The sequence below is a fragment of the Phocoena phocoena genome, chromosome 1 (genome assembly GCF_963924675.1).
Source record: "Phocoena phocoena chromosome 1, mPhoPho1.1, whole genome shotgun sequence".
NCBI classification, from domain to species: domain Eukaryota; kingdom Metazoa; phylum Chordata; class Mammalia; order Artiodactyla; family Phocoenidae; genus Phocoena; species Phocoena phocoena.
The window spans coordinates 145,328,322-145,340,388 of record NC_089219.1 but is presented as its reverse complement, the minus strand read 5'-3'; the positions used below and the strand labels follow the sequence as shown (position 1 = coordinate 145,340,388).

At 52.4% G+C, this 12,067-nt stretch overlaps 1 protein-coding gene across 1 annotated transcript; it reads right to left on the bottom strand.

Moving 5' to 3' along the window:
- Window positions 1-236: 236 nt before the first annotated feature.
- Window positions 237-11,144, bottom strand: BATF3 (basic leucine zipper ATF-like transcription factor 3). Its single transcript, XM_065895888.1, is given in 3 exon segments — window positions 237-422; window positions 8,855-8,998; window positions 11,067-11,144. Coding segments are annotated over 3 exon segments (408 nt in total).
- Between the last annotated feature and the right edge of the window lie 923 nt (window positions 11,145-12,067).

Sequence of the window (12,067 nt, the reverse complement as noted above, 5' to 3'; positions counted from 1 at the left end):
AGTGGATGCGCAGCGATTCCTGAGGATGGCCTCCCTGCCTGGATCCGCTAAAGGCTCTGAGTCAAGGGCCTGTGAGAGCGTCACGCTGAGCCTGGGCTGCTGGGGACACGGCCCGCAGCTCCGAAGAGCTGACCCAGCCACAGGTCCCCCGGTACATGGATGCAGAGGGAAGCCTCTTCCCAGGTGTGAAAAAGACCAACGCTCCTTGCTGGGCAGAGGAGGACCGTCTCTGGGCTTCACCGGGGCAGGCAGCCAGCCACGGGGTCCAGCCGCGGCACCGGTACAAAGTTCACGGGGCAGAGCAGCAGCGGGCATATCTTCTCGTGCTCCTTCAGCAACTCGCTCAGGTGCTTCAGCTCCTCCGTCAGCTTCCCGATCTCTCTCCGCAGCACTGTGTTTTCTTGCTCCAGGCACTCATACTCCTGGGAAGACAGAAATCAGTCTTCAGCATGGGTTCTGAAACCACGCGCCCTTCCTCTGTCCTCCGGGCAGATCTAACCCCAGCCACGATGCTCACCTCCTTCCCTGGAATCTTTCTCATTAGCTGCCTCCACCACTCAGATTTGTTTGTTCATTTGCTTCACGTCTCTCCCCTCCCACCAGGATGAGGGCCGGGCTTTGTTTTCTGAATCATCTTTATTATCTTATTTATAATTGACATAAAATAAAATGCACCTACTTTTAGGTGTATAATTTGATGAGTTTTGACAAATGTAAACACCTGTGTTGATCAAGACGCAGAACATTTCCATCATTCTGAGAAGTTCCCTGATCTCCCTCTGCAGTCAGTGACCCTCTCCCCACAGCCACTGATCTGCTTTCTGGTGGTTTCTGCTGGGTTCACTGTTACAGCCCCAGCACCTGGAACAGTGCCGGGAACATAACACATGTTTGTCGAATGCTGAGTAAATGAATGAAAACACCCCTTGCCTTGGCTTTGCTCCAACACTCACCTGTTAAGCTCCCACCATATCGGAGTTTACAGAGGCTTAGAACCGCGGGAGATCAGAGAGCCCTTAGCCCAAACCACACAGTGCAGAAACCTTCCCTATGTAATTCTAGCTCCGACATCCAACTTGTGCTGGACACTCTCTCCTTCCAAAGACAGTTCCTGCTATTTCTGAGCTGCTGTATTAGAAAGCTCCTCTTTGTACTATCCAAAATCATTCTCTCCTTTAAACCCACCCACTGGGCTTGGTTCCACCTATGGAACCACACAGAGTACATGCAATACTTTTTCAACATCACAGTTCTTGAAATGTTAGGAGACGGCCCCATACCACTTCCCCTTAGGTATTCTCTGAGCCCAACTGCTTCAGGTCCTCTGAGTTCCTTGGGTTTCAGGACTTCTGGTTCCAACGCCCTTCGGGAGGCCATTCCCAACACACGTTCCAATTTGCCAGGAGCTCTGAGAAAATGTTCCCAAAACACAATGCACGATTCTGGGGATGGTCCCGCCATTCAGAGGGCAAATGCGTGAGGTAGTCTGCTCCGGGTGGGACCCAAGTGCGCAGCCACCTAGCTCTGGGGATTCTCTCTGAGAATGCAGAGAAGTGCAAGCTTTGTCTGCATCGGCCGCTTCTCTGTGCATACTTGAACTACAACTGATACTTTGGCTTAAGGGTGGGCCTTACATCCGCTTCTACTGAATTTCGCCCTGTTTGCTTGGTCATCTGTCAGCCTAGCAAAATCTTTTTGAATATTGATTGTGTCAGCTCCTGGGTTAGTGATACCACACAGCTCTAAGCTGTCCGCTAACTCGATGAAGTAGGTCTTCCTTTTCTTCACCCAACTCATTAATAAGTCCTACAATACTCGGCCACTTGCAGAGCCCTATGGCATACCAATAGAGACCTTCTTAAGGCTGACGATCTTATTTGCATCTTGTTGAAATGTTGTTTTCAATCATTTCTAGGTTGATTCATATGGTTAGGCTTTGTTGAACCATTCATGCCACGCATTTCCTGAGCTGGGAGCCCAACCTTATTATCTTACCAGTAACTTTTAAGAAATATTGATAAAAAAGTCTGATCTTCTTACAGGCCATGAAGATACATGCAAATTCTCAGCTCTGCCTCTTTACTAAAGCTGTTATCCTCAACTGAGCTGCCTTCCTGCTTTTGTGTGGAAGGTCAAGCCCACCACCTCCAGGAAGGCTTCCCAGATCATAGCACCTAATGGAACCACATCTCTCATTACATGTTCTATTCAGTCTTGCATCATAGTCAATCTTACTTATATTAAATAAGGTCTCTCTCCAAAGATCAGAAATGTATAGCAACTAGGGGCCTCTGCTACCTTCTCCTGTACCCCTGCCCAACAGGCCCCAATGCCAACATCTACGAGCTCAGTAACTCCACAACCCTCGCCCTTGGTCTCCTTCTCTTGCCCCCTTCCTTCCCTCCCTCCCACTCTAGGCACTTTCCTCCCTCTCAGAACAAGGGCCCCAGAGAGGTTGCACATAGAGGCCATCGGAGCTATCTCTCTGCCTCCTGTCTTTCCCAGGCAGGCTCTCAGGGTGACCCGGAATACTCTCCATGGCAGCGGGCCTCACCCACCCTGCAACAGGCTGAGCTGGGCCACTTTGGCCCCCTAGTACCCTGGCTGCATTACGTCTTCAGCTCTCCTCCAGGCCTACCACCCCCAATGCCCCCGGCTCTCCTCTGGCCTCTGACAGCTCTAGTCCGGGAGTCAGAATTCAGTCTCCCAATGCAGCAAGAGGCCCTCTGTGGGCAGGAAGGGTCTGGCTGGGAGGAGGGGATGGGGACCTAGGCATCGTGGGGAGCGCTGCCTGTAGCAAAGGGCTGAGAGAGGCCACAGCTCTGTGTAGTTCGTACATGCGCGCACACACACACACACACACACTCTCCACCCTGCAACTGGAAATTCTCTTCACCTCCAAGTAAAATGAAGAATACATTTGAATGGTTCCGATGAGCTAAGATTTTTTTTTTTTTTTTTTTTTTTTTTGCGGTATGTGGGCCTCTCACTGTTGTGGCCTCTCCCGTTGTGGAGCACAGGCTCCGGACGCACAGGTTCACCGGCCACGGCTCACGGGCCCAGCCGCTCCGTGGCACGTGGGATCCTCCGGGGCCGGGGCACGAACCCACGTCCCCTGCATCGGCAGGCAGACTCCCAACCACTGCGCCACCAGGGAAGCCCGGCGATGAGCTAATATTTTAACTAGATTCCAAAGAACAGAATTCTTCCTGTAGCAGAATATTCCACATGCCTTTGTATAGTTACTGAATGCTGAGGCAAGATGCTTCTGAGCTTCTGAGCTCTCCCTCTGGAAGCCACAGGGGCCATGCTGCCGAAGTCCACGGCTCTCCCCGAGCCCCAGCTCAGAAAGGCCACAGAGCTGCCTGTCGCGGGCCTCCAGCAGGCCCCTCGGCTGCCTTCTCCACAGGGACTTTCTCTTCTGGGATTTAAGTTTTACTCATAAATCTGCGGAGGGGCTTTTACTGAGCTGAGGGAATAAAAAGAGAAGAAGTCAAAATCTTCTTCAAGCGAGACCAGTTCCACAAAAATAAAAGAGGGAGCTGAGAGGGGAGAAAGAGGAGGTGAGAACACTGAGTGGGTACAAAGGGGAATGATTAAGACCCACTTCAGCCTGAGGAGAGATTACCTAGACTTAATATATGTGAAAAAGAAGCCAAGAACATTACATCCTTTGTTATTTCCAAAGAGATGATCCGTTTAGCTCAAATATCGCTGACTTTCCAATCTCCTATCTCAGGAGGATTTGAGGTCATTGTGCTGCCTTCTCTGGGTATGTGCAGGACACAGTCACAAAGCAGAGACCAGAAATGGGAGGCATTGAAATCACTGCAAATCCCACTTCTGCCTCAGAAATTAAGCTGTCTAGGGCAATAATTCTCAACTGGGCCAATTCTGACAGTCCCCGGGGAACATCTGGAGCGGCTGGCGACAGTTTGGGTTGTCACAGCTGGGAAGGGGGCACTACTGCCCCCACCCCAACGAGGAAATAGCTGACCCCAAATGTCAATAGTGCTGAGGCTGAGAAACCCTGGTCTGAGCTTCTAAAGAGAGGCTGATTGAGGAATGAGGTGCCGTCTCGGGGGGTGATTCAGGGTCTAGGATGCCTTTGAGGCAAAGACTGGTAAAGAAGCTCATGTGGGTACCAGGGACCAGAGATGATAACTAAGGTGGGAAGGAAATGAGGGGAAGGAAGAGGCCATCAGGAGGACACAGACCCCATTTCACAAGCGAGACAACTGAAACTCAGAGGTACGGTGGCTTTTCTGAGGTCATGCAGACTTGGGGCCTAATCCCTGACTTCAAGGTCAACTGCGGCTCTCAGGCAATGACAGCAATTCTGCTTTCGCTTGGCAGCATCTGGGCCCAAATTTCCCCCCATGGTCGTTACCAGCAGTAAAGGGCTACGAGAGCTCAGGATTTTACCGTAAGTCTATCCCCAAGCCTTAAGCTCATATACTTCCCAGCAGAAACATTGTGTCACCAGCAAGGGCTGTACAAATTAGAGTCATCATCAGTTTCTAAACCCAGTGAGGACTGACATGAAGGATCCTCTTAGAGTATGCAATATCTGAAAACACCAGGGCAACACGTACCACAACCATATTGCCCAAGAAAGTTGTCAGTTTGTGACATTTGGGGCTCCTGAGGATGGCATCACTGCCTTCCTTTTCTGACTCAAAGTTCTTTCTCAGTCTTACACCTTTGGGTGCCTGGCTTGAACCAGTGTGACCCACTTCTGAGACACTTTCAACTGGGCTTAGAGACCTGGACTGTTTTCTTGGGTTCCCATTTGTGAATCTGCACCCGGGCCACGTGCCTAATATTCAGAGATGAATACGGGTCAAAGTCTCCATGAGAAGGGTGAGTGCCTTGAAGGGAAAACTCGAAAAGCCACAGTGAACAGTGAGGTGCACAGATACACACTAGGAACTGCTTCTCATCTCTGCGGGGCGACTTTTGGCAGCCACCACCCTGAGGGGGAAACTCAGACATCTCTGAAGAGTGACCCCAGTCTCTCTCTGGCTTGGCCTGCTCAGCTTCTCCTCCCGCCCTGCCCTCCAAGGGGGTTCTGCCCTGATGGATAGTCCCCCGGCTTTGGGGATGGAGAGCTGGGGGAGGAAGAAGGCAGCTGAGAGACTTGTAACAGCTGGGACTGGAGGAGGATTTTCTGGATGTTGGAGGTGAGAGAGGCTCAAGAACTGAGTGGGCAGGAGAGGAAGTGGGAATTTTAAACATGTCTTGCTCTAAATATTCCCCTTCATGGTGTTCAGGAAAGGCAAATAAAGAGCTCGAGTTACTTGGAGATATTTAGCAATGCTAGCCCACAGTATAGGATAGAGGAATTTATGGGATAAGGGCTTTACTCAAAGCCCTTTTTTTTTTTAAACATCTTTATTGGAGTATAATTGCTTTGCAATGGTGTGTTAGTTTCTGCTGTATAACAAAGTGAATCAGCTATATGTACACATATATCCCCACATCTCTTCCCTCTTGTGTCTCCCTCCCACTCTCCCTATCCCACCCCTCTAGGCGGACACAAAGCACCGAGCTGATCTCCCTGGGCTGTGCGGCTGCTTCCCACTAGCTACCTATTTTACATTTACTCAAAGCCCTCATGATGGGCTCAGCTCCCCAGGGAGTAGTGGGCAGTCGTGGCTACCAGGTGGCAGTTTTCTGTGCCCTTCGGTGTCTCCCAACGAGCTGGCCTCATTCCAAGTCTGAGGAGAAGGTTTCCATGCACTGTGTCTGGCTCTTACTTTTCCCAACCTAGATGTGTCCTGGGAGCCCCAGGGAGCCTGAGGGGCTTTCATCTGTGACCCAAAGCAGGGCGCTAAGTCCTCTGCCTGCAGCTCACTGGAGCACAGTAACATTATTCATCACCACATTTTTTAACCAGACATCCCACTCTCAATATGTAGATGTTTTTCAAAATTTAAAAACTAGTCACCAAAGTGACTACTGACACCAGTGACCAATGACACTTGTGTGTAGCTAGTGACGGTAAAAGGTGGACTTCTGCTTTGGGGCCTGTGTATGGATGGAACCACTGTCCTGGCCTCCTTGATACTGTGTTTCCCAACAAAACTGGCCTTGCTGAGGTGATCTGCCAGTGGTGTGTGATCCTAATCCATTCCTGTAGCTCCACAGAGAAAGAGGAGAAGGGCGTGTTCTTCTGTGGAGGGACTGGGTGTCAGATTAGTCGGCCCTCTTCTGGAAAGGGCAACTGGCACAGTTATGTTTATGGACAGCAGAACAAGCTAAGAATCCTATGAAGGGCCCTCCACCCACCATTCTAAGAGGGATTAGGCAGGAGTAAATGTGGCAAATCACCCCTAAATTTCCCGGAAATCTAGTTCATTTCATTACCAAATCCAACAATGACAGAAATTGAGAGAGACCCATCTTTTTGTGACACTGTAGTAAAGTATTTATGTTTGTGGTAGGCAGAATAACGCCAGCCCCCATGATGTTTACACGCAATCTCTGGAACCTGTGAATATGTTACCTTACATGGCCAAAGGGGCTTTGCAGACGTGACTAAGTTGAGTACCTTCAAAGAGGGAGGTTATCCCAGATTATGCAGGCAAGCCCCGTGTAATCATGAGAGTGTTAGGGAAAGAGGAAGCAGAGAAGGAGATGTAACAACAGCAACAGTGTCAGAGTGACGCAGGATGAGAAACACTCAACTGGCCAGTGCTGGCTTTGAAAATGGAAGGGGACCAACAAGCCAAGGAATACAGAAGCCTCTAGAAACTCGAGAAGGCAAGAAACGGATTCCTCTGCAGAACCTCCAGAAGGAATGCAGCCCTGCTGACACCTTGATTTTAGCCCAGTGAGACCCATTTCATATGCCTGGCCTCCAAAGCTGTGAGATAAGATAGATCTGTGTTGTTTTAAGTCACCAAATTTGTCATGATTTGTTACAGCAGCCATAGGAAACGAATATACTTTCCTTGAGACTCATGCCTCCCAAGGACAGGAATGAGATCTTAATCCTCTCCTTGTGACCCAGTGGCAATGCCTTGCCTGCGGTGGCTCTCGATAAATATTTGTTGAACGAATCTACTCGACCTTGCTCCATGAAAGGTCTTGTCCAAGTCATTTAGTCACCTCCACACACATAATCACTTGGGAGTTAAAACCAAGTGTTCTCTAGTGTGTTTTGATACTGATGCACGTGGCTGCAACTAGAAGTTCCTCGAGAGGAAGGGTCCTGCTAGCACATGTGTTCTGAACATAGGGCCTTGCACTGACCAAGCCACAAGTCCCCTCTGGGGGTTATTTGGTAGCATGAAGCTAGAACCAGGCTTGCTTCAGGAGCAAGGGGGAGGGAAGAAAGGAGGCAAAGGGCACCCCAATTCCTCTGTGGAAATTTTACAGAACTAATCCCGGCTGGGACAGACCTTCCCTGACCCTGGTCTGAAGATCCTAGTCTCTTTCTACAGCCCAGACTTCCTACTTTCAAGAAAGAACGTAATATTTATAATCTATGGCCCTCTGTGAATTTATATCAGTGGGTCACCTCTCCCTGGAGCCTGTGCATTCTAAATCTGTTCTCTGCTCAGTGTGAAGGGGTTTTTAGAGACTGTCATTTCCCCCTCATAACACCTCAGAGTCTCCTGTGCTATCAATGCCCCTCAGACTGGCCTTGCTGAGACAATCTATGGCCAGAAAGTGTGGCAGGAGAGAGCTGAACTAAAACCCTTAATATTCACACCAACCCTGTGCAAAGACAAGAGCATGGGAATGCCATCAATTCCTTGGACAGATCCTGGGATGCCTTCGACGTCAGTTCCCATGTATTGACTGTGAGATTATGTGGGATTATGCACAGGGATAGAGGAAAATGGAAGAGTTTAGAATAAAGCTCAGGTTCCTGATTTGGGTGATAAGATAGATGGTTAGTTAGCTCCATTAGCTACAATTTGATGACAGTGAGAAGAGCAAGTCTCAGGGTGAACAGACACGCTATCACGGTCATGCTGTAGCTGAGGAGCCTGTGGCGACCCCTTTGGAGGTATCTAAGCAGACACTGGAGATGTGGGGTTAGGGCCAGAGGTCTTGGAGCAATCGATGCCTACCTGAGAGTAAGTGATGTTGGGAGCTGACGTTGGCAGAACAGATTAAGTCTTCCAGGGTGAGAAGAAAAAAGGGCAGAGTCTGAAAGCCTGGTCAGCACCAACATTTAAGAAAACAGACAGAAGTAGAAAAGTGAACAAAGAAACTAAGAAAAAAGTGGTGAAGAGGGTCAGGAGAAACAGGAAATTGGTCTTTTAGAAGCTAAAGACCTTGAAAGAAGGTTTCAAGAAGGCGAGGATCAGTGGTGTCAGAGGAGCCAGCAAGGCGAAGGATGAGGGGACTAGAAAGAGGTCCCTGGACCAGGCAGTGCCAGGCACTAGTGGCCTCAGCAGGGCAGCTTCTGTAGGAAGTGTGCATGTGCGTGTGTGCATGTATGTGTGTTGGGGGAGCAGAAACGATACCACAGAGGACTGGGGAATAAACAGGAACTGAGGACATGGAGACAGCAGGTCTCTTTTTAATAAGCAGGGGAATAAAAGAAGGAAAGAAAAGAAATGGGGCGCTAGCTTGAAAGGGAATCAGGATCAAAAGGTGGGTTCTTTATTTTGTAATAAAGGAAACTTGAGTGTGAGATGCAACCAGTGAGGGAGAAATGAAGACACCAGTGAGTGAAGACTCAGAACACTGGGCTGGAAGGACACAGCAGAATTAGACGTGCATGTGGCCGAACTGGTGAGGACCAGGGTGTGACCTTAGGTCCACCACAGTGCAAGGGTGGAGGATGACTCCTTGCCGTGGCCCTTGCATGGCTCTGCCCTAACCACACTCTCACCTCATGGAGTTTGTCAGCCTTCTGGGTCTGCTTCTTCCGGCTTCTCTGAGCAGCAACTCGGTTTTTTTCCCTCCTTCGGACCTTCCTGTCATCATCCTCAGGGCTCTGGGGGGGAAGGTTTGGTCAGGTGTGATGCTGAGGCCCCTCGCCTCACCTTCCCTGCCCTTTGTCTTCACCCAGCATTGCTTATGGAGCGTCACCATTTTCTTTGCAGCCACAGCAGTGCTTGCTGCTACATCAATGGGGTAACAGTGGCCCCACGTCGAGGAGCACTCACCATGCGCTATGACTGTGCTAGCTGTTAACCCCTGTCGCCACCCTGAGAAATGTGTGGTGGGACCGCTGTCTAAAAGATGAGGAATAAGAAACTCGGAGATGCTGAGGAACTTGCTCCAGGTATCACAGCTAGTAGCGGGGAGAACAGGAAGTGGAACTCAGGTCTGCTGGACTCCAAACCAACGTTCTCAAACCTCTCCCCTGCAGGGCCTGTGCCTGGAAGAGGTGTGGTGTTGGTGCTCGTCTGAGGACGGGAAAGGCAGAAGGCAGCTGCTATCTGGGACTTGCTGTGGGCCAGGGCTTCTGCCACTACACACAAACAGGTACTTTTTTTTTTTTTTAATTTAGAAGATATCATTTAAAATTTTTAGTTGGTAAAACATCTACATAGTTGAAAAATTAGAAAGAATAAAACATTGAAAAGCAGACCCCTAGTTAACCACTTTGGTTTCTTGTATATAGGAAGCATCATTTCTAAAACATATTTCTAAAATGTTTGCAAACAGGTACTTTTGAGACTGTGTACAAATCACCATTACGCTGATAACTAACTGCAACCACGTAACTCTCCCAACATACCACGTGATCCTGAACGCCACAACAATAGGTTCCTTTGAACAATGTCTGACTGACGTTTTGTTTCACACACAGGTCAGGGCGAATGAGAAAGCAAATTTATGATGTGTCTTGAAAGCTCTAGGCTGTATATGAGATTTAACCACACTTGGTCAAATCCTTCAAGAGTTATCCTGAGGACTTCCCTGGTGGCGCAGTGGTTGAGAGTCCGCCTGCCAATGCAGGGACACGGGTTCGTGCCCCGGTCCCGGAAGATCCCACATGCCGCGGAGCGGCTGGGCCCGTGAGCCATGGCCGCTGAGCCTGCGTGTCCGGAGCCTGTGCACCGCAATGGGAGAGGCCACAACAGTGGGAAGCCCGCGTACCGCAAAAAAAAAAAAAAAAAAAGATGGAAAGAGGGGAGCAAACTGTTGAGATATTCATGTATTATTAACCACATCTCAATTAGTTCTCATAAATATCATGAGAAGTTGATATTGTTATATTGATTTTACACGTGGGGAAACTGAGGTTCAGAGAGGTTGAGCAAATTGCCCAAGGCTACTCAGCCTGTGTGTGGCAAAGCCCAGGCCTAAACTCAGATGTGTGGCTCTCTAGCGTCACCCGATGACATCCTGTGCCAGGCACCGAATTGAGAAGAAGGGCATAACCATGAAAAGACTCAGTCCCAGAGCAGCAGAGCGGGAAGTTCTCATACTGCAGTCCCTGCGGGCAACTTTGTGTCAGTTTCCCCAGTACGCGGTTGTAAACGTGGTGGTGGACAGCGTACAGGACCGAGCGCCAGCCAAGAGCTTTCCACCAGTTCTGAGGGTGGAGTCCGCCTACTTCTGGCCCCTACCTCGCACCGCTAGGCCATTCGGGAGGCAGCCGGTAGATGTTGGGAGTGCTTGGGCACGAGTTTCCCCTTGTAGCGGAATTTCCCCTCTCCACACCTTGGCCCCCGCTCGGAGCGAGGGGGAAGGACCACGCGCTCCGGCGGTGGGGTGGCAGCGGGCGGCGGCGCATGGATGGCGACGCCCAAGGCAGCGGGGACCCCACGTGCGGGGGAGCGTGGACAGTGCCCAGCCCTACCAGGCGACGGCGCCCTCTGGCCTCTCCCCCTCCCAGGCTCAGGAGCCCAGTCACCATCCCGGACGCCCCGGGCACCGTGCGTGCGCGGGGGCGGCAGGGCAGAGGCGCACGCCAGGGTCCCTGGCCCGCCCCCGCGGACCCCACACCGCTCGCGTCTAGCTCCCGCAGCGCCCTCCACCCTTGCACTCAGTGGTCGCCACACAGGAACCCCGGCACCCACCTCCTCGCGCCCCCAGGCGCGCCCACCCCCGCATCGCCCGCGGTCCTCCCCGAGCCTCTAGTTCACTACCTGCGGCTGCGCCTGGTTCCCCGGAGCCGCGAAGCTCCTCTGCAGGACGCTGCCGGCGGCCGGGAGCCCTTGCGACATGCCGCGCGCTTCTCCGGCCCGGCCCGGCCCGCCCCGCCGCGCAGCCTAGCAGAGGAGCGGCCGCGCGGCCCGGCGCGCCCTGCACGCGGGGAGCTGCCTACCGGCTCTCTCCAGCCACCGGCATCCCCGCGCCCCAGCACCTGCCGGCCGCCGCCTCTGCCGCGCCCCCTCGGGCTTCTCGCTTTCCCGGCTCCAGCGCCCGCTGCGCAACGCCCGGGTTTCCCCACCCCCCAGTCCAAGCCCGCCGTCCTTCCCGTCCCCAAGTCCGCCCCGCCCCCTCCTCCCACCCCCGCCTCGTTTCCTCCTCTCCCCGCCCTCTCGCCGCACCTCGGGGTCCCAAATACCACCCCTGTGGTGGCTTTCCGCTGGGGCCTCACTCTTCGTGGAAGTCACGTGGTGACTCCGAAACCCGGGAGGGAGCGCGAAGCCCACCCACAAGAAGCGAGGCTGGGCGGGTGGGGGTCGAGGAGGTGCGGCGCAGCTTCTGGGGTCTTTCGGCCGCTCTCGGAGAACTCGGGTTGAGAAACACAAGCGGGTGGTTTGGGGTTGGTGTTTTTTTTTCCCGGTCCCATCACTGCATCTTCCTGCGCATCGGCCCCGCCTTCCCCCAGCGCAGGGGTCACAGTCTCGGGGGATTTTCTCCGCCGCGATCAGTCACGCGCGCGCCACTCTCGCTCCTTCCGCGGCCCCCCGCTGCCCTGCCCGGGATGCGCTGTCCCCGGGAGGGGACAGCGGCTTTACCGAGTCCCACTGCGCACCCTGAGAGCCACGGGGCACTCCAGGGCCTTTCTGAGGGGAGCACCTACTCCAGTCTTCGCAGGGCTGTGGGAGGGAGCCAGGCGGGGCGGCCCCGAGGGTGAATTCCCTCAGTGGAGGGTGGCGAGGAAGAGATTGTCCTGGAATTTAACAGTGGCTGGGCTTCC